At 64.6% G+C, this 21391-nt stretch overlaps 1 protein-coding gene across 1 annotated transcript; it reads left to right on the top strand.

The window, feature by feature from the left end:
• Positions 1-211: 211 nt before the first annotated feature.
• On the top strand, positions 212-12852 carry LOC138805162 (proline-rich protein 2-like). The gene is made up of 3 exons (XM_069989747.1): positions 212-694; positions 3515-3648; positions 12651-12852. The coding sequence occupies exons 1-3, from the start codon at positions 212-214 to the stop codon at positions 12850-12852; spliced, it is 819 nt and encodes a 272-aa protein (XP_069845848.1).
• Positions 12853-21391: the final 8539 nt, after the last annotated feature.

The raw sequence follows: 21391 nt of genomic DNA, 5'->3' as shown, positions 1-21391 counted from the left end.
CGCCAGGCCCCCCCCCCGCGGCCAGGAGCTGGGGCATCCTGCACCCCAGTCTGCGAACCCCAGCCCGCCCCGGGCTCAGCCCGAAGCCCCGGGGCGTCTCTAGGGCTCCCGACAGCGTGGGCCTGGGCGCCCTCAGAGCTCTAGAACCTTCCCCGCAGGCCGCCGCCGGGGGAGGAGGGCAGAGCCCGGGCCAGAGGAGAGCCAGGCCGGCATGGCGGGCCGCACCCCGGCGCCCACGACCCCCGGGCCCTCCCGCGCCACGGGCCCGCCTCCCGGCCCACGGGCCGCCTCCCACGGGCCGCCTCCCACGGGCCGCCTCCCACGGCCCGCCTCCCGGCCCACGGGCCCGCCTCCCACGGCCCGCCTCCCACGGCCCGCCTCCCGGCCCACGGGCCGCCTCCCACGGGCCCGCCTCCCGGCCCACGGGCCGCCTCCCACGGGCCGCCTCCCGGCCCACGGGCCGCCTCCCACGGGCCCGCCTCCCGGCCCACGGGCCCGCCTCCCGGCCCACGGGCCGCCTCCCACGGGCCCGCCTCCCGGCCCCTGGGCCCGCCTCCCACGGCCCGCCTCCCACGGGCCCGCCTCCCACGGCCCGCCTCCCACGGGCCCGCCTCCCGGCCCCTGGGCCCGCCTCCCACGGCCCGCCTCCCGGCCGGAGCACACGGCACACGGGGTCCCGTGGGCGGGACGCCAGGTGGTCCCGGGCACGCTGGACATGCGCGCGCACGCACGCACGCACGCACGCACGTCCATCCCACAGACCAGGAAGCTGAGACTCGACGCTACAGAGCCTTGGCCAGGAAAGGGAAATAAAGGCCCCGGATGGGGAGGGAAACTGAGGCTGTGAACTGCAGTCCCGGCCCGGAAGTGGAAGCCGGGCTCAGACCTGGTTCAGCCCCACCCCGAACCCCGGCTCCCGCCTTCCCCGCCGCCACAGCCACCTGCCGCGCCCCGCCACGCGCGCCCCTGCCACGCGCGCCCCCGCCACGCGCGCCCCCGCCACGCGCGCCCCCGCCACGCGCGCCCCCCGCCACGCAGCCTCTCGTCACGCGCGCCCCCGCCACGCGCGCCCCCGTCACGCTCGTCACGCGCGCCCCCGTCACGCACGCCTCTCGTCACGCGCGCCTCCTCACGTGCTCCCCATCGCGCCCCCACGTGACGCGCAGCCCAGCGGGGAGCGGAACCACGGCCCGGCGAAGCCTTCTGCGGCCGCAGCACCGCGCCGCGCCCGAGCCCGGGGTGCGCACGCGCGCGCGCCCGCACACTCCGCTCAGCAGAGGAGACCCCGCAGCGCCCACGAGCGCGCGCTGGCACGTGGTCCACACGGGAGGACGGGAGGAAGGACCCCGCGGACACTAGAACGTTCCACCCGAGGCCTCCCCCGATCCGTGCGTGGAACGCGCACAGCCGTGGGAAGAAAGCAGAGCCCAGCAGCTCCCGCAACGACGCCAACAACCGAGCGCCTGACGGGGGAGCGCGGGCCGGCCCGGAGGGCTCCCGGGCGGAGGCGCCCGCGTGCCCACCGAGCGCCCCGCAGCCTCCGCCCTGCACGGCCGAGGCAAGCGGCAGAACGGCCTGAGATCCAGAGATTCCGTCTCCAACGCAACTAGCCAGATGCCAGGCTGGAGACCTGGCTCGAGTGCCGCCAGCACACGTGAGCGCGCAAGGCCCCGGGTTCGAGTCACCAAGGAAGGTGCCTGGGGGCCACGGGCAGGGGTGTGGGGAGGGGCGCCGGGCCGCTCCGCCGCCTTCTGCCTTACGCTGAGTGTTAACTGCGTGAACACTGATGCTCTTTCCATCGAAAACCAAACCAGAAACCCAAGCATTCCCCATGGCTGCTCTGCTCGGGCTGCCAGGCCCCAACCTGTCTTTCCAGCCTCTCCAGGCTCTCCCTCCCACCCCGCCCCAGCTTCCCGACTTCCCGCCTCCCTCCACCGGGAAGGCCCGGCCATGCCCAGAGCTGTGGGCTGTGAACGCCTCACACCGGGGCCGACGCAGCACACAGCGTCCTTTTTAGCCCCAAATAATGTCCATTACCAACTTCCAAAAACCCAGGCACCCACGCCTCGGCTGCCTCCCCAGCGCACTCCTCCTCCCCATGGGGGGGGGGGGGGAACACACAAAGGATCCGAGAAGGAGAGTGGTCTGTAGGAGATGCTCAGCAGGACTGTCTGGCGTCTGAGCACCTGTCCTCCTCGGCCGAGCCCCTTGCTGCCCCAGGGCCTTTGCACCTGCTCTCCCCTTTGCCCCATGTGCCCTTCGCCCGGGTATTTGCAGGCCTGCCTCCTTCTCAGCACACCATTGTTGGAATTCACACCGTGCTACTCTTTTCAGCACCAGGGACCTCTCTCTTCTGTAGCACCCCACCATTTTCTTCCAGAAGTTTGCACCTGAAGTAGTTCTGCACGTTTGCGGGTTTGCGCGCCATCTGTCCCATGAGGCAGGGATGTGGTTGGGGGCTGGTGTCCGGGCTCAGGAGCCTCTGGTGGCGCACGGGGGGGGGGGGGGGGGGGCGGGGGGGGCTGGTCCCGGCTGCCTGGGGTTCAGAGATGGGTCTCTGGAGCCCCCAGACCCACAGTGACACCCAAAAAAAAGCCAGGGCCGTGTCCTGTGGGACAGACACACCTCACGTGTCTGTGACTTGGAGGACGCAGCCCTGGTCCCACCATTTGCCTCCGTATGGAACACGAGTCTGTGGGAGGTGGCCAGGCGCCCGGTCCGTGGGGTTGGTGTCCGTTGGGGGGGGACCCGCACTGAGCAGACAGCCATGGGGCGTGGGAGGACAGCAGAGGACGGCGGGCAACAGATAGCCCTGCCCTACCCCTGATCCCTGACCCCTGACCCTGCCAGGCAGGAGCGTTTACTGTGTACTTGCTGTGCCACATCATGGTGTGAGAGGGACACGCGTGGCCGTGGTCACGCCAATGGTCAGCGGTGGCAGCGGCCTCTCGTCTGTAACCGGCACGGACGCCGGCGGCTCAGCCCTCACTCCGGGCACGGCGGCTCACGCCTGTCATCCCAGCTTCTTGGGAGGCTGAGATCTGAGGATTGCGGTTCAAAGCCAGCCTGAGCTGCAAAGTCCCCGAGACACTTATCTCCTATGCACCAGCAAAAGGCGGACGTGGAGTGTAGCTCAAGCGCTTGCCTTGAGTGAAAAGCTCAGGGACAGTGCTCAGGCCCTGGAGTTCAAGCCCCACGACCAGCATGCGTGCACAGGCACACACACACATGCGTGCACACACGCGTGCACATACTCACACATGCGCACACACACGCACACAGCAGGTGCTGCCTTCACGTGGCTGGGAAAGGACTGGGGGCCCCCCGCGCTGAGCCAGGAAGGTCAGGGTCACCCGCGTCCTTGGGGCCCGAGAGGGCCGCAGCCCCACGCCCCGCCGCCCCGGCAGCCCCCAGGCTCAGCTTTCCCTTCTCCCCACTTCCTCTTGGGCCTGGGAATTCCCCGGCCGCACAAAGAGGCGATTGTGCGGTGCCGGTGCCACCCACACGTCCCCAGCAGCGGCTGTGGGCCGTGCCCAAATCCACGAGCACAGCCCGGCCCCCGCCCGTGGCCCCCACCCAGGACGGCCGCTCGGAGCGACGCAGGGAAGGCGGCGTGCGTGCCGCCCGCGCCCAGCGCCGGCCGTCGCGGTGCGGGGTGGTGGGAGCCCAAGCCGCTGGGGAACTGCGGTTCATCCCGGCCCTTCCCAGACCAGGCCCACGTGGGGACAATGCCCGGGCACGGGCACACTTCTTCCTGAGCCTTCTAGAACCATCTAGAAAGGGAACTGGCCGTGAGGAGTAGAGTGGGAGGCAGAGGAGGGCCAGCTTCTCAGGGCCTGCAGTGCTTTTGGCGGTGGGGTGTGAGCTGCAGGGAACGGGGACGGTGGGAAAGTGGGGGTACGGTCTCGCCGACGTGCCCGCGGCTGGGGCTCTGTGGTTGTGACACTGCGGGGGATGGAGAGGCCCCACGGGTAAAACCAGGCCCACGCCTCGTGGCGGGGGGCAGAGTGGCCCTCAGAGCAACCTGGGGACACTTCTGCCGTGTGCCCCACAGCCTTGCAACTTTCAGACGCTAACACAATGAAGCCACAGCGCCACCCTGCCTCTGTCTCTCTGTCTCTCTCTCTCTCTCTCCTGTTTCTGTCTGTCTCTGTCTGTCCTTCTGGCTCTCTGTCTTTCCCCCTCCCCAGTTTAGGGAAATAGGAGGGTGGAGTGTGTTCTGGTGTGCAGCCAGAACAGAGAGAATGTTCTAGAGAAAAGGACATCAAGGAGGCTCACCCCCTCCTGCTCAGCCAGATTGGACTCAACCTGAAGCATGAAGGAAATGAAATCACAGAGGCCAGCCCCCCGCTCCCCAGCTCCCCAGCTCCCCGCGTTCGGGGTGCCACATTGGTCTCCGGCATGGATGGTTTGGGGCAAGGTGGAGTCAATGCTGAATTTTCAGCTGTGGCCAGGCCTGTGGGCATGGAGGTGTCACGGCTCCTCAGGTGCCTACTGGGGATTTAGGGTGAAGGGTAAGGATGCCGGGAGGGATCAGTACAAACGAGGCAGGTGGTGGGAGGAAGAGTGAGACAGACAGACAGAAACAGAGAAAGAGAGAGACAGAGACAGACAGACAGCGAGAGAGAGTGTGCGGAGAGAGAAAGGGAAAGGGAAAGTACAAGAATGTACCTGGAGCCAGGGCCTGTGGCTCACACCTGTAGTCTTAGCTTACTCAGGAGGCTAAGATCTAGAGGATCTTGATTCAAGGCCAGTGGGGGAAGAAAAGTCCTAGAAATCCTATCTCCAATTAGCCAGCAAAAAGCAAGGCTAGCAGCATGGCTCAAGCCATAGAGCACCAGCTGAGCAAGGGTGTGAGGCCACGTTCAAACCCTGGAACTACCAGAGAGAGAAAGAGACAGAGAGACAGAGACAGAGAGGAGAGAGAGACAGAGACAGAGACAGAGAGAAGAGAGAGACAGAGACAGAGAGGAGAGAAAGAGAGAGACAGAGACAGAGAGGAGAGAGAGAGAGACAGAGAGGAGAGAAAGAGAGAGAGACAGAGAGGAGAGAGAGACAGAGACAGAGAGGAGAGAGAGACAGACAGAGAGACAGAGACAGAAAGAAGAGAGAGAGAGACAGAGACAGAGAGACAGAGACAGAAAGAAGAGAGAGAGAGAGACAGAGACAGAGAGACAGAGACAGAAAGAAGAGAGAGAGAGAGAGAGAGGAGAGAGAGAGACAGACAGACAGAGAGACAGAGACAGAGAGAAGAGAGAGACAGAGACAGAGAGAAGAGAGAGAGAGAGAGACAGAGACAGAGAGAGACAGAGAGACAGAGAGAAGAGAGAGACAGAGACAGAGAGAAGAGAGAGACAGAGACAGGAGAGAGAGAGAGAGACAGAGAGGAGAGAGAGACAGAGACAGAGACAGAGAGGAGAGAGAGACAGAGACAGAGACAGGAGAGAGAGAGAGACAGAGAGGAGAGAAAGAGAGAGAGAGCACCTGGACAAATGGCGCAGTGTGGTGAGGATTTTGCATTTTTCTGTCACATTTGAATGTTTTTTTTTTTTTTTTGGTCCAGTTGTGGGGCCTGAACTGTGGGCCTGGGCGCTGTCCCTCAGCTCTTCAGCTCAAGGCTAGCGCTCTACCACTTGAGCCACAGGGCCACTTCCGGCTTTTTTCTTTTTGCTTATGTGGTGCTGAGGAATCGAACCCAGGGCCTCATGCATGCAAGGCAGGTGCTCCACCACTGAGCCACCTTCCCAGCCCATGTTTGAATGTTTTCAATAGAAAAAGTTCCACCGGTGGCTCCCGCCTGTCATCCTGGCAACTCAGGAGGCTGAGATCTGAGGATCGCAGATCGAGGCCAGCTCAGGCAGGAAAATCCACGAGACTCTTATCTCCAATGAACCACCCCCCATAAAGCCAGAAAAGTAGTGCTGTGGGTCAAGTGGTAGAGTGCCAGCCTGGAGAACAAAAGCATGGCGCTCAGGCCCTGAGTTCAAGCCCCAGGACTGGCACACACAACACACACACACCACAAAAATAGAAGAGGACAAGTAGGGTAGACTGACGGGGGTGCTGCAGGGTTGCGGGGCGCGTGGCCCTCCTGGCTGTGGGGCGCTGTGGTGGTGCCCACGTGACAGGGGCAAGCCATCAGCTCCCGCGGGCACACACTGTGACGGGAAAAGCGGCTCAGTGGAGCTCAGAGACCGGAGCTCCCAGCCCCAGCCCCCAGGGCCCGGCCCCAGGGCTCCCTGGGAGCCGCAGGTGGCGTGGGCGGGCGGCGGTGGACGGGCGTGTCCAGCACTGGGCAGAGATGGCAGCTGTCCAGGGGTCCCGTGTGGCTGGAGGCCGGCGCGGGCCCTGTGGAAGCCCCTGGCCCGCGGGAGGCCCTCCTCTGGGACCTGTGCCATGGCCTCCACCCCCACCTCCTCCCCACCCCCCCTCCCTCCCAAGCCTCCCAGACGTCTTCCGGGGGCGCCCAGGGCAGGGCCGGGGCAGCCAGGGATCCCCGCCGACCCCCAACGCCCAGGGCACCCCCGTGGCATGGAGCCACCAGGCTGCCCGGCCCACGAAACTCACCTGACCTGCAACCTGTCCCAACGCCTCCTCTCCGCGGCAGCGCCCAGCCTCGGGAAGCCGTGCCAGGGCCTCCCACGCGCGGGCCTGCGGGGAGGGGCTCTGCGACCCGGCCTGGAGCCCCACACCCACCCCACGGCCGGGAAGGGGGTGTGAAGGAGGGAGGTGCGCCCCATAACCCCAGGTGGGCCAGGCCTGCTGGAGCGGGAGGGGAACCCGCCCCCCCTCCTCCAGGAAGGCCCGCGGGGCTCCACTTGTCTAACATCCTTAATTAACCAACAGTCATTAGGAGCCCACCCGTGCAAGGGCCCTGGGGCCCGGGGAGGGCTGGGGGCCGGGCACCCCAGTCATGGCAGGCTCTCCCCATCCCAAACCCAAGGGTGATGAGCCATGGGGCCCATCCTCCCCACGCCTGCTGTGTGCCACCCCAAAAGTGGCCTCACCTCTCTGTGCTGGGCTCCCGAGGAGGGAGGGAGGGAGACGCAGGAGTCTTGATTAATGACTGTTTGTGAGAAGGCCCTAGAGATGCCGCCGATAACAGCGTCCTATTATTCCATTATTCTGGGAGGGCAAGGCGCAGTGTCTGAGCCCTTAATTACCCAGAGGAGGAAAACAGGGAGGAGGGTGGAGGCGCCCTGCCCGCGGCCCCCTGCACTGCCCCTCCCCCCTTCCTGCCCAGGCAGAGCCCCTCCGCAGGGCAGGAGGGTCAGGGAGGCCTCACCCCGCCCCGGCCAGGCCTGGCCCTGTGGTCCGCTTCCTGAGCCCTAACTTGTTCCCAGCCTTTCCTTCAGGCACTCAGCTCATCCAGCCATGGAGTGCACCTGAGTTTACTGAGCACCTACTGTGTGCCGGGAGACAGGACACGCGCCTGCCTGCAGGAGCCCCAGCCCTCCCGTGCAGCCCGCGAGAGGAACAGGAGGGGACCGGAGCTCAGGTGCTCAGAGGACCACTCTGAGGAGCTAAGGTGATTTCAGGGCTGAGAACCCAGGGAGGAGGCACTGAGAGGGTGCTCCCAGCGGAGGGATTGGCATGTGCAAAGGGCCCGGGGCGGGAAACCGGTTATGTGGCAGGAGGCTGCAGCAGAGGGGGGAGGGGAGGTCAGGAGGCAGAGGCCGGGATGGAGGTGGCTCAGGGAACAGTTAGATGGCTTCTCTGCATGGCAGTGGGAGGGGGGACAGCACAGCAGGACAGAGGGGTTTGGGCCTGGTCCATGCCGAATGACCTTCCAAAGATCTGCCAATGCGGAAAATTCTCCAACCTGGGGCTCACATCCAGACCCTCCACGGAGATCTTGGGCCGCGGTTTTCCCCCTGTGAAAGGCCAGCAGTACCAGGCCCCGACAGGCTGGGGTCCCGGGGGGGGGGGTGCTGCCCCAACTCAAACGCTGGTAACGGAAATTCTGGCCGCCCGGCTGCTGTTTCATGATCAGCCTCCTGTGTGTGTGCTGGGCACGCGGAGCAGACGAGACATCCTGCTCTCCCGAGGCTGACTTCCAGTCCAGGATTACAATGTGAGACCCCAGATCCACAGAAGAAAACAAACAAGCCGGCCGCTGGGGCTCACGCCTGTCATCCTAGCTGCTCAGGAGGCTGAGACCTGAGGATCGCAGTTCAAAGCCAGCCGGGGCAGGAAAGGCCGCAAGACTGATTTCCAGTGAACCACCAGAAAACCAGAAGTGGCGCTGTGGCTTAAGTGGTTGAGCGCTCGCCTTGAGCTGCAGAGCTGAGGGACAGCGCCCAGGCCCTGAGTTCAAGTCCACGACCAACCAAAAAAAAAAATTCTTCCGTGTTCTTCTGTCTCCCCAGATCTGGGACTCGCTCCCCCCTCCTCCCCGCAGGGCCCTGGATGCTGCGAAGAGCATTTCTCTTCTGTCCCCCCCCCTCCCCTGTCCCGCACCTCCCTGCTGCCCCAGGCCCTCCTCCAGCCTCCTTGCCTCTTCGGCCCGCTCCATCCCGCCTTTGCCCCTTTGCACGTGCTGTTCCTTCAGCCCGAAACGCCCTTCCTCCCACATTGGGCCTGTGCTGACTCGCCCTTCCGGAGGGAATCTAGGGCTCCCCGTGGCCGCCCTGCTTTCCTCATCTGGCAGCCTGTGCAGGGGCCTGTTGGCATCCGGCTGGGCAGGAGCACAGGGCCAGGCCCAGGGCCTGCACGGAGCCGGAGCCAGCCGAGGAGGCCTGGCCGGCCCGCAGGAGTCCCCGTGCAGATGGGCAGTTAGTGACCAGCTTGGGTTAAGATGGGGTGAGCTAGCGGGACACAGGGTGGGGTGGGGGGGCTCATACCCACAATCCAAGCCGCACAGGAGGCTGTGATCTGAAGATCGGGGCTCAAAGCCGCCCACCCGCGGCATGGAGGTGCGGGGCAGGCGGGAGGCCCCCACCACGGCTTCACCCACGCGCACCGGCGGCTGCCAGGCGGTGCCCGGCCCGGTGACGTCAGACCAGCCTGGGCAGGAAAGTCTGTGAGCCAGGGTGGGAGCGCACGGGCCCGGGCTGGGGGGCCAAAGGCCCCGCGGGGCAGCTCAGCACGCGCCCCAGAGCCGGCACCCCCTCCCTACGAGAGGGGTGCCGGGGACACCGGGGGCCACCAGGACCCCACAACCACCAGACAGCCACGGACCCACGCAGTGCGGGCAGTTGGCTCAGGCCACAGCCGGACTCGAACCCATCACGCACCAGGGGCCGCCGCCAAGCCATGAGGCCACCGGGCCCCCGGGCGCCGGGCAGGCCTGGCCGGGCACCCACGGCGCGCCCAGGCCCACAGGGGCTCCGCGCAGGCTCCACTCGGCTTCTGAGGCCCCCACCGCTCGCCTCAGAGCCCCGTGTCCAGGTGAGGAGATGGAAACACAGAAGGAAGGACTTGCACCCAGCCCGCTGAAAGCCCAAGTTCTAGAACTTTCCATCTTGCCTGAGGGCTGTTGCGCACTAGGCGTGGCCTCCTCTCCCTTGGCCCCACGGTAGGCGTCACTGGGCCCCAGGCAGGGGACACAGGTCAGCCGCATTGTCCAAAGGAGGAAACTGAGGCACAGGAGGACCGTGAACTTGACCCCCCCCGCAGGCAGGAAAGGGGCGGGGCTGAGGGTGAGTCCTGCAGCAATGCCCCAGCCGAGGCCTCCTCCAGGAAGCCCCCCCCCCCGCAGGCCCGGCACCGCCCCCACCCTCATGACCCGGACCTCCGGGTGCTGAGCACCAGGTCCCCTGGGAGTCTTCCTCCCACCCCGCCCCAGACTGCCCCGTGAGGACGTGTGGAAACCCGTGTCCCCAGCCACATGGGGGGGGCTGGGAGGGGGGCTGTACCCCTCTGCCCTGCACCCCGGGGGGGAGCTCTGGCAATCAGGGGAGGCAGTGGTTTTACCAGGAAAAGGAGGAAGATGCCGGCCCCAGACAGGCGGGAGCTCACGGCGAAGTGAATCACATGGAGTGGGCGGCCAGCCTGCGGGGGGGGGGGGGGTAAATCCAGAGCCCCAGGACAGCACCCAGCTGAGAAAGGGCTGAAGCAGAAGCGCGGTGCTCCCCGCTCTGCTCAGCCCCCCCCCCACCACGCAGCCCTGCGAGGCAGGGACTGAAAGGAGGGAGACTCAGAGCTCAGACAGCAGCTGCCCAGGTGTGGTGGCTCACACCTGTAATCCCAGCTACTCAGGAAGCTGCCATCTGAAGATGGAGGCTGAAAGCCAGCCCGTGGCAGGAAAGTCTGTAAGACACTATCTCCAATCAACCAGAGAAATGCCAGTAGTGAAACTGTGGTTCAAGTGGTAGAGGACTAACCTCGAGCAAAGGAAGCTCAGGGATAGCCGGGTGCCAGTGGCTCACGCCTGTCATCCCAGCTACTCAGAGGGCTGAGATCTGAGGATCATAGTTCAAAGCCAGCCAGGTTAGGAAAGCCCGTGAGACTCCTAGCTCCAATTAAACACCAGAAAACCAGAAGTAGCACTGTGGCTCAAGTGGTAGAGTGTTCGCCTTGAGCCGAAGAGCTGAGGGACAGCGCCCAGGCCCAGAGTTCAGGCCCGATGAAGAAGAAGAAGAAGAGGCGGCAGCAGCAGCTGCTGCAGCTCAGAGACAGCACCCAGGTCCTGAGTTCAAGCCCACACAAACACAAAAAAGAGAGATGAGAAGGCACAGTGCCCGTCCTCTGTCCGCGCAGCAGTGCTCAGCGAAGCCGTTCTCGGACAGATGGAGTCCAGCCCCTGTCTCCGCCTGGCCGGCAGCATGCCACAGCTCCTGGGCCTCAGGCTCCAGCAGAGACGGTCCTGAGTCAGATCGGACCCTGAAGGCTGTGGTGGGCACCATGATGGCCCTGCTCTGGGGGCGCTCAGCCGCTGGCAGGTCACATTTCTGAGCCATGAAACCTCCCCCTAGTTTGGAGTTGATCAAAGCCGCCTCCTCCAGGGACGGAGCGGCCGTGCGGCCTTGGGAGGGCTCCCAGCGCTGGGGGGCAGAGCTCTGGCCTTGGGGAGAGACCCCACCACACCCCAGCGGCGGTCCGGGACTCAGAAAGTAACTGGAACCCCTCTGTACAGCACCTTATCATCATAATATAAAATTGAAAATAAAGACAGTAACAGTGTTGACAATAAAAGAAAAACAGGCTGACCAGGTTCTGCTGTCACGGAGCTGGTATTTCACAGGGAGGGACCCACTTAAAAGGCAGGAACCCGGGCTGGGAAGGTGGCTCAGTGGTAGAGCGCTTGCCTTGCATGCATGAGGCCCTGGGTTCAATTCCTCAGCACCACATAAGCAAAAAGAAAAAAAAGCCAGAAGTGGCGCTGTGGCTCAAGTGGTAGAGCGCTAGCCTTGAGCTGAAGAGCTGAGGGACAGCGCCCAGGCCCAGAGTTCAGACCCCATGACCGAACCCCCCCCCAAAAAAAAGGCAGGAACCCACTGGGTGCCGGTGGCTCACGCTGTCATCCCAGTTACTCAGGAGGCTGAGATCTAAGGATTACGGTTCAAAGCCAGCCCCCGCAGGAACGTCCGTGAGACTCTGATTTCCAATAAACCAGAAGTGGCGCTGTGGCTCAAGTGGTCGAGTGCTTGCCTTGAGCTGGAGAGCTGAGGCCAGAGTTCAAGCCCCACAACTGACCAAAAAAAAAAAAAAAAAGGCACAAACCCTCAAGAAATGTCACCACCAGGTAATTGTTTGTGTGGGAAATTCGAGTTCCAGAAGCTTCCTAACCACAAGCCCACATAGAGCACATCTTGCTGAAGTCCCATTTCTTGATGCCGTGCTGAGCCTGTTACCCAGCCCCTTGTGCCTGCTGGGCCAGCCGCTCTGCCACAGACCCGCCCCCCAGCCCTGTACCCATTTCTTAAAGGACACCACTATATAATCAGATAATTCAATGTTTCCCAGGCTCAACTTCACAACCCAAGTAACCCAGCCCCGAGGGGCCCTACAGCCTGGGCTCCAGGGATTGGTCTGACTTCACCTCCGGTCCCTAGTCTCCTACGACCACCTGAGGCCTCTAGCTGTCTCTTGGCCAGAGACTTCCCAGGTCTCAGGACCACCTCCACCTGAGGGCCTTCCTGTCCAGCCTCCCCCCCCCCAGGGCCTCCCTCCCACACAGCCTCCTTCCCCAGTCCCTGCGAAAATCCACGCAAAATGGAAAAGAAAAACAGCCAGGAAAGAACATGAATCATTTGTTTACGAGCACTAATTAATTACTAAGCTCACAAGCCTGATTTCCATTCTTCTTTTTTCCCCCTCTCTGCTATTCGAGAATGTGTGGAATCCACGCTGTTTCCCAACGCAGAACTATGTCAAGTGTATTTTTAGCAGACGCACACGAGGGCTAGGACTTATTCACCCCTGCGTCAGTGGGGAGCCGGCCCCACGGCGGGCAAGCTGCCTGATGCTCTCCACATGTGCCCCCCCACCGGGCCAGCTGGCCCAGGGGTCAGCATGACCCAATCTGGGCTGCTGGCTGGGGACTGGAGCCGGCCCTGCGCTGCAGTTCATCCTCCTGGCCATGGGTGGCGCTGTGGAGCGGAGCCACGGAGGGGCGGGGCCGCTGCCCTGGGTGGCTGGACAGGCCAGCGGGCAGCGTAGGCATCTGGCCACCGCCCCCCTCCCTGTCGCTTTCGGGGTGCCACCAGGATGGTGTTCTGTCGCTCACCCATCCCCGGGCCCTGCCCCCGCCAGCCCACCCTCCTGCCATCCCGGATGCAGGTTGAACATGGCACCTGTCTGGCCTCGGGGCGGAGGGCCCAGCGGCTATGGGGACCTCCAGGGGACCGGAAGGCACCCGTCACGCACAGCCGCTGTGGCCGGGCCGTGAGGGTCACGGGACAGCTGTGAAGCAAGCGGCTGCTTGCGAGAGGGGGGGAGAAGGGGGGTAGGGCGGGGGGTGGGGGGCAGGCACTGAGTCTGCCCTGACCTGTCAGAGCCCCCGTCCCCCCCGGCGCAGCGCTCAGAACTCTGGGGAGACCTGGGGAAGGGCGGCTACTCTCGGCCGGCCCTTTTCTGCCACCCACTGCTCTCCAAGCCCCAGAGCAGGGCTGCCCCGGGACTCAGAGGCCGGGACGAGGCCAGGAGGTGGCTGGGTGGTCCCGCCCCACACGGCCAGGATGCGGCCCTCCGCCCAGCGCGGTGTCTGTGGGACCCAGCCCAAAGCACTCCGGGCTGGCCTGGCCCGGGGGCCCGCCGTGGGAGCCCTAGCGGCCGTGGGAGCCCTGGCGGCCGTGGGAGCCCTGGCGGCCGAGGGAGGCCTGGCGGCCGAGGGAGGCCTGGCGCGGCGGCCCCACCCGCCATGTAGGAGTGCTGTGATCCCGGCTTAGGCAGGGCCGGGCAGAGCGGAGCCGGGAGCCGGGCCCAGGGCCTGGCCCAGAGCTGGGCCTGCCTCTAATTAAGAAGCCGTGAGAATGATCGAGGCGGAGATCGGGAAGGAGAGTTTGCTGATCCTGTCTATTGTAAAAAGGCAGATAGAGTATCAGATAGTTGGGGGGGGGGGGTGTCGGAGGCCCCTGTGCATCTCGACCTGGCAGGCCCAGCCCACGTCTCACCCGACCCCTCCGAGCCGCTTGCGGGGCCTGGGGACAAAGCTAGTCCTGGTCAGGCATCGCTTCCCAAGTCCCAGGCCCTGCCAGGCCCTGGGCTGGGCACGGGGGGAGGGGCACGAGGCCAACACAGGCCTGGCCCTAGAGAGCATGTCTGAAACAAAACAGGCGCAGGGCAGCTTGGGGAGCTGCGGGGAGGTGGGGGTACAGGCAGGGGTGAGGCGGGTGGTTGGGGTACCCGTCAGGGGCTCCTCAAAGCCACGCTGTGTTCTCGGGGACCCTCTCCTGGGAGCCTGAGGAGGGGACCCGAGTTGTTTGTAGCCAGAGTCGACGCCACCGCTCTTACCCACCCAGTGACAGCAAATCTCCCTGCCAGGCCCACACTGGGGACCCACAGAGCACTGCGAACTGCGCCGCCCACAGCCCCTGCCCGAAGAAGGGGGCATTTTAACATCAAGGACTTTAAACGTCCAGGAAAAACAAAAAGACTGAAGCCTGGGCTGACGGGACTCCAGCAGGTGGGCAAGGAAGGCTTCCTGGAGGAGGAGGTGCAAGGATACTGCATCCAGGGACAGAGCCCACAATGGTGTGGATGAGTTAAGGGAAGGAAGAGTGTTCTAGGCAGATGCAAAGGCCCTGGGGTCCACGGTCCCCAGGGTGTCGGAGGCGCAGCACAGAGCTCAGGGTGGCTGGTGCAAAGCCAACTGTGGACCTAGAGAAGGCTCTGGGTTTTGTTCCGGGTGGAGCTGGTGTCTCCTTCCACCTGGAGGGGGTGGGGAGCTGATGGGCCGCACTAGCGGGGAGAGTGGCAGGCCGTGGCCGCCGCAGAGGCGCGGTGGGTGAGGGGGGAGGTTGAGTCAGGTGGGGAGGGGAGCTGGTGGAGGCGGCGCTGCCAGGATTTCCTGCCAGTGCGCAGATGTAGGTCAGGAGATGAGTCAAGGGGCCAGGTGCGGCGGCCCCAACCTGTCATCCCAGCTCCTCGGGAGATGGCTATCAGGGGACTGTCATTCCCGGACAGTCTGGGCATCAGAGTTCACGAGACTCCGTCTCAGCCCATGGCTGGTGCTGGGGCGCAGGCCGGTCACCCTGCCACAGACCGGAGCAGGGCCCGCGGCCTGGGCACGCAGCGAGATCCTGTCCCCAAAGTCACCAACGCCCAAAGGACCGGCAGCGCGCTCTGTGGAGCCCTCACTTAGCAACCGCAAGGCCCTGAGTTCAAATACCAGTTTTGCCACACACGAAAATGAGAGAGAGGGGCTGGGAAGGTGGCTCAGTGGTCGAGCGCTTGCCTCGCATACACGAGGCCTGAGGCCCTGGGTTCGATTCCTCAGCACCACATAAGCAGAAAAAGCCGGAAGTGCTGCTGTGGCTCAAGTGGTAGAGCGCTCGCCTTGAGCTGAGGGACAGCGCCCAGGCCCTGAGTTCAAGCCCCAGGACTGAGAAAAAATAAAATGAGAGAGAGGAGGGGGAGGGGCGGGGCAGCAGGAGCCCCCTGCTCCGGGCCGAGGGTGGGGAGGGCTGGCGGTGGAGGGGGAGCGGGAAGCCCGCCCCACCCAGCCCCAGGAAGGAAGAAGAGCCAGGCTACCCAGGATGACACAACCCTGGATTTGTCCTCTGCTTTTGCAACCACCCCGTTATCACAGGCAGGGCCCGGAGGCCGCGTGCGGGCGCCCGCCGCCAGCCCGCAAGCACGCGCGCACCACGCAGACCCGCACGGCACCAGGCCTGGGCGTCGTCCTGCTGAGGGGACCGAGCCCCCCCCCCGCCCTCAGAGCCACGGCCATCCCCCCCCCCCAGCTCCTCCTCATCGACACGCTGCCCGAAAGCCAGCCTCTCATCCCAGCAACTCTGGAGGCTGAGATCTGAGGAGCAAGGTTCGAAACCAGCCCGGGCAGGACCGAGTCTGTGAGGCTCTGATCCAGGGAACCGCCAACATGCCAGAAGTGGAGCTGTGGCTCCGGTGGACCGGCAGGGGCTTGGAGAGGACGTGACAGGCCACCAGCCCGCGGGACCCAGGCCCGTCCCTCGTGCCTGGCACATTTATAAAGCAGGAAGGACTGAAACCAGGAACCTCAGTGCCCCTCCGCGGGGGACAGCTCCCCGCACCCCCGTGGTAACAGAACGGCTGCCATGGGCTCCGCACACACCCCCTGCGGGAGGGGGCTCACAACTAGCAGCCACCTAGAGTCCCCACCCACACCAGCCCCCAGAGACAAATGATGCCCTCTCCTCCACCTCAGTGATTGGCTGAGGCTGGGCAAGGAGGGCACAGGCGGCCAGTGAGATGGGAAGCTCTGCCAAGGGCCCTTGGGGGAGATTTCTTCATTCTTAACCACAAACAGAAGGACCTTGTTCTGCCTGGCGGAGTGAGGACAAGATGGCTGGTGCTTCAGCAACCACGATGGAGCCATGAGGATCTGGGCTGGGGCGGAGTTGGCATCACCACCAGGTGGGAAGGACCAAGGATCTTGATGCTGCCCAGGCCTGCAACTTCTGAGTTACCCAGCTGTCCATCCCATCAGCCAACCAGTATTTATCAACACACCCTGAGACACAGGGAACGAGTAGATAGGCCTGATGCCTTATTTCCCTGGAGCAGGGACAATGGGCCAGCGAGTACTTTGAAGTGGGTGCGTACACAGGGCCGGCCGCGGTGCGGGCCGCGGTGAGGAAGCAGGATGGAGTGGGGACGGGGGCTGGCTTTGAACTGCGATCCTCAGATCTCACCGTCCTGAGTAGCTAAGATCACAGGCCTGAGGCACCGCACCCAGCTCGGACCTGATTTTCTAGAAAGGTCTCCAGCTGGGCCCAGAGCAGCCAGCATGGGTGGCAGCTGGGGGTTCAGGGCCTGGAGATGAGGAGTGGGTGGGGTTCACAGCCTGCACTGGAGGGGATTTCTCTGCTCCAGCCCACACCTGGGCACAAAGGAGGTGAAAGGAGAGAAAGCATTCCAATACCAGAAACAGCACATGCAAAGGCCCCGGGGCAGGCAGGAGCCAGGTGTGCTGAAAGAACCACAGCCTCTAATGGAGAGTAGGAAGTGTGTGTAAGGAGAGAGACACACACAGACACACAGAGTGGGGGGGGGGGGTCGGGGAGGGAGGGCCAGGAGAACCAGGATGGAGCAGCTGCTGAGAATAAGGAAGTTCATCTTGATTCTGGAGCGGGGGAGGGGGAGGGGGAGGGGGAGGGGGAGGGGGAGGGTCCGGGCCAGCTCACGTTGCCTGAGGGCGGGAGGGCTGGGGGTGGCAGCTGGAGGCTGTTGGACTCATCCTCTGAGTGACTCACACCTGACTGCCGTGCGGAGCTGTGTGTGGTAGAAGGCAAGAGAGGCTGGGACCGGTGGGGCCAGGGCAATAGTGGCCGCCCAGGGCCCTCCATGCCGGGCAGGGCGGGGGGGGGGCGTCCAGCCCGGGCAGCTCCCCCAGAGGCAGCGGGGGCCTCTGGTGTTCGAGGCCCTGGGGCCGGTGAGTCACCCCAGCAGCACCCATGGAGTCGCCCGAAGTTCCAGCCTCAGCCCCCTGCCCCGCACTCCTGCCCGGCCTCTGCTCAGGGCTCCTGCGCTCCCCGCACGCCCCCCACTTCCGCCCAGCACCTCACTTCCTCCTCGGGAGCCCCGAGGCCCGGTGGGGGCCGAGCACTCGCCCACACGTGCACGCACCTCCAGCCTGCCTCACCTGGCTGGAGGCTGGAGGCTGGAGGCTGGAGGCTGGCCCGGAGATGACCGCCACTGCCGCTGGCCGGTGATTCAGCCTCACGTTGGCCCGATGGGACCCTGTGGGCCGGCCGAGGGCGTGCCGGGTTGGGGGTCTGCTCTGTGATGCCCTTGGACTCGTTGGGCAATGGCAGAGGCCAGCTGGGCAGCCGCGCTCCTGGACACAGCACTGTCGGATAAGTGAGGAAGGCGGGATCCGAGAAGGCGGGCACCGTGGCGCACACCCATAGTCCTGGCACACAGGAGGCTGAGACAGGAGGCCCTGAGTTCCAGGCCAGCCTCAAAGACACAAAGCTGCCCCGGGTACTGGTGGCTCAGGAGGCGGAGATCGGAGGGTCACGGTGGCAGGAAAGTCCATGAGACTCTTATCTCCAATGAACCACCAGAAAACCGGAAGTGGCGCTGTGGCTCAAGTGGTAGAACGCTCACCTTGAGCTGAAGAGCGCAGGGACAGCGCCCAGGCCCAGAGTTAAGCCCCCATGACTGACAAATCACGCACACACAGACACACACAGCTACCAAGAGTGCAGATGGCCAGGCTCTGGGCAGGAGAGGCCAGACAGAAGGGAGAGGGAGGCCGGGCGGGATCTCCCTGTTGGGTGACTGGCTGAGGTGGAAGAGACATGGGGGGGTGGTAGGGGCAGCATACACAAAGGTCCTGGGGCAGGCCAAGTGTGGAGGGCTCACAGAATAGCAAAAGCCACCTTGGAGGCGAGGCTGGAGGCCAGGCGGACCCCCAGCCCCCTGGACCGAGGAGAGGCTGAGGGCCGTGAGGCCCACGCCGGGCCCTGGGCAGGACAAGGAGCAGCTGCCTGCACGGCCGGAGGTCCTGCAGCTGCGGGTCCTGAGGCTGAGGGTCACTAGTTAGCCGGGTTCCACCTCGGGCCGGCTCAGCCCTATCCCTGAGGGGAGCCGGCAGTGAGGGTCCCGCTGCACACCCACAGCGGGGCAGGTGCCCCAGGGAGGCTGCCCCACCCGTCCACTGGCTCAGCCCGTGGCCTGGGCAGGCCCTGACCCCCCCCCCCCCCCCGCACTCCACCTGTCCTTCTCCCCTTGATCCCGCCCCCAACAATGAGGGACCTAGAAAAGCGACCAATGAGGGGCGGCGGGGAGCTGGGGCGGGACATGGCAGGGGACATGGCAGGGGACATGGCAGGCCCCAGGGTTGCACTTCCAGGTGCTCTGCACACACAGGCCAGGGGTTTTATTTATTTATTTATTTATATTTTTTGCCAGTCGTGGGGCCTGAACTCTGGGCCTGGGCGCTGTCCCTCAGCTCTTCAGCTCAAGGCTAGCACCCTACCACTTGAGCCACAGTGCCACTTCCAGCTTTTATTTTTTTTTGCTTATGTAGTGCTGAGGAATCGAACCCAGGGCCTCAGGCATGCAAGGCAAGCGCTCTACCACTGATACATGAATTATTTACTTTTTATTTTTATTTTGTTGGTCGTGGGGTCTGAACTCTGGGCCTGGGCGCTGTCCCTCAGCTCTTCAGCTCAAGGCTAGCGCTCTACCACTTGAGCCACAGCGCCACTTCCCCAGGGGTTTTATATAAAGGTCATCTTCAAAGGTCTCATGGAGAAAAAGGACAGAAAACACACACACGCAATGCGGTGAGAGGAAGGCGTGAGGCCTGGGCCAGCACGCTCGCTCACACGCCTGCCTGTCACCCAGCCCCGAGGAGGCAGGGACCGGAAGACCCAGGCCCCTCCAGGAGGCCCTATTCCAAAACGAAAGCACAGGGCCGAGGGCGTGGTTCAAGCGGTGGAGGACCTGCCTGGCGCACACAGGGCCCTGGATTCAAACCCTGGGGTGGGTGGTTCCCCAAGCTGGGGAGCACCGTCACCAAGACAGACCCGAGCTGGGGAGCACCTTCACCAAGACGGACCCGAGCTGGGGAGCACCTTCACCAAGACGGACCCGAGCTGGGGAGCACCGTCACCCAAGACGGACCCGAGCTGGGGAGCACCGTCACCCAAGACGGACCCGAGCTGGGGAGCATCTTCACCAAGACGGACCCGAGCTGGGGAGCACTGTCACCCAAGACGGACCCGAGCTGGGGAGCACTGTCACCAAGACGGACCCGAGCTGGGGAGCACCTTCACCAAGACGGACCCGAGCTGGGGAGCACCGTCACCCAAGGCGGACCCGAGCTGGGGAGCACCGTCACCAAGACAGACCCGAGCTGGGGAGCACCATCACCCAAGACGGACCCGAGCTGGGGAGCACCATCACCAAGATGGACCCGAGCTGGGGAGCATCGTCACCCAAGACGGACCCAAGCTGGGGAGCACCGTCACCGTCACCCAAGAAGGACCCGAGCTGGGGAGCACCATCACCAAGACGGACCCGAGCTGGGGAGCACCATCACCAAGAAGGACCCGAGCTGGGGAGCACCGTCACCCAAGACGGCCCCGAGCTGGGGAGCACCGTCACCCAAGACGGCCCCGAGCTGGGGAGCACCGTCACCCAAGACGGCCCCGAGCTGGGGAACACCGTCACCGAGATGGACCCGAGCTGGGGAGCACCGTCACCCAAGACGGACCCGAGCTGGGGAGCACCGTCACTGAGATGGACCTGAGCTGGGGAGCACCGTCACCCAAGACAGCCCCAAGCTGGGGAGCACTGTCACCGAGATGGACCTGAGCTGGGAGCACCATCACCCAAGACGGCCCTGAGCTGGGGAGCACCGTCACCGAGATGGACCTGAGCTGGGGGAGCACCATCACCCAAGACGGCCCTGAGCTGGGGAGCACCGTCACCGAGATGGACCTGAGCTGGGGAGCACCATCACCCAAGACGGCCCCGAGCTGGGGAGCACCGTCACCGAGATGGACCTGAGCTGGGGGAGCACCGTTGCGCTTTCTGAGCACTGTGCACGGAGTGAACTCGGCCTTCCCCAGCACAGAGGCAGGAGACCAAACGGGCTGGTGGGAATCACGCACCCCTTGAACCAGGAGCCCCGGCCGTGAGCAGGGGCTGCTGAGCCCCGCCCAGCCCCATCCATGAGCTCGGCCTCCCTGGCTCATTCGGCTGGGGGAGGAGAACAGAGCTGGCCTGCTGCTCCTCCACACCGTCCCCAGGGAGGAGACAGACAGACAGACAGACCAGGAGCAGCCCCCCACACCTGTGCTCCAGATGCACCCACGCCAGGTCCCTCCCCCTCCCTCCTCCCCCTTCTGCTCCCCCTCCTCCCCCCTCCTCCTCCCCTCCCCCTCCTTCTCCCCCTCTTCCTCCAGTTTTCCTTCCGTTCTACTCTTGCTTTTGCTTTTTGAAACAGGAAGGCTGTGTACCCCAGGCTGGCCTAAAACTCCCCCCCACCCCCCACCCCCCATGCTGGGATTAGAGGCCTGCACCACCTCACCGGCAAGCCCCAGGAAGCCCACTGGCGGCCTCTTAAGTTGTCAAGAACATTGGTAAACACTGCACGTTGGCAACAGCCCCAGGCGGTCAGCAAGCCCCTTCTCCAGAACTTTCCTTTCTATCCGAGAGAGGTTGGTGCGGGACGCAGGCTGGGGGCGGGGAAGGAGGGCCCCTGGGGCTCCCCAGCCCTGCAGGTCGGGGTGGGGGGGCGGGCGGCCTGGCCAGGCTCCGGGAGAGGAAACTGAGGCTCGGAGCAGCCGCTCACCCACGGCGCTCAGCCAGCTGAAAGCAGACCTGGGCCGGCACCTGAGCCCGCGGCTCCGGAGCCCACGCACGGCGCAGGAAGGAAGGCAAAGGCTGGGCTGGCAGCGGCAGGCCCCGCTGGCCCGGCCCCAGGCCCCGGCGGCGGCTGTGCCCAGCCAGCCAGCGAGCCGCGGCCTCTGCTCCACTCCCCGCTCACTGCGGGGGGGAGGCTGCCCCCCAGGCCTGGACGGCTCCCCTGGGGCTGCTGTCCCCATCCCCGGCCCTGGAGAACCTCACAGCACAGCAAGGCTGCCCGGCCACCCCAAGACCCAGCCTCCAATCCTGTGTGACCTCAGGCAAGATGCCTGTGTCTCTGAGCTCCTTCGTGGTTCACAGCTTGACGCCCTTCACCTTGCCTGACCCGCTGCCGCTCCTGCACCCCCACCCTCCCTGGCGCACGGTGGGGCCTTCTTTCCTTTTTTCCACCCTCTGTCATTTTGGGGGGCAGGAGAGGTCCTGG

This window comes from Dipodomys merriami, unplaced genomic scaffold (assembly GCF_024711535.1).
Source record: "Dipodomys merriami isolate MVZ:Mamm:240054 unplaced genomic scaffold, mDipMer1.0.p SCAF_39, whole genome shotgun sequence".
In the NCBI taxonomy this organism is placed as follows: Eukaryota; Metazoa; Chordata; class Mammalia; order Rodentia; family Heteromyidae; genus Dipodomys; species Dipodomys merriami.
This window is presented reverse-complemented; position numbering and strand designations above follow the sequence as displayed.

Bases quoted from the DNA above. Each gene is read 5' to 3' on its own strand.
- LOC138805162 (XM_069989747.1), top strand. From the start codon at position 212: ATGGCGGGCCGCACCCCGGCGCCCACGACCCCCGGGCCCTCCCGCGCC. The intron at 695-3,514 runs GTGGTCCCGGGC...ACACGTCCCCAG, and splicing joins TCCCGTGGGCGGGACGCCAG to CAGCGGCTGTGGGCCGTGCC. The intron at 3,649-12,650 runs GTGCGGGGTGGT...GGGTGCCACCAG, and splicing joins GCCCAGCGCCGGCCGTCGCG to GATGGTGTTCTGTCGCTCAC.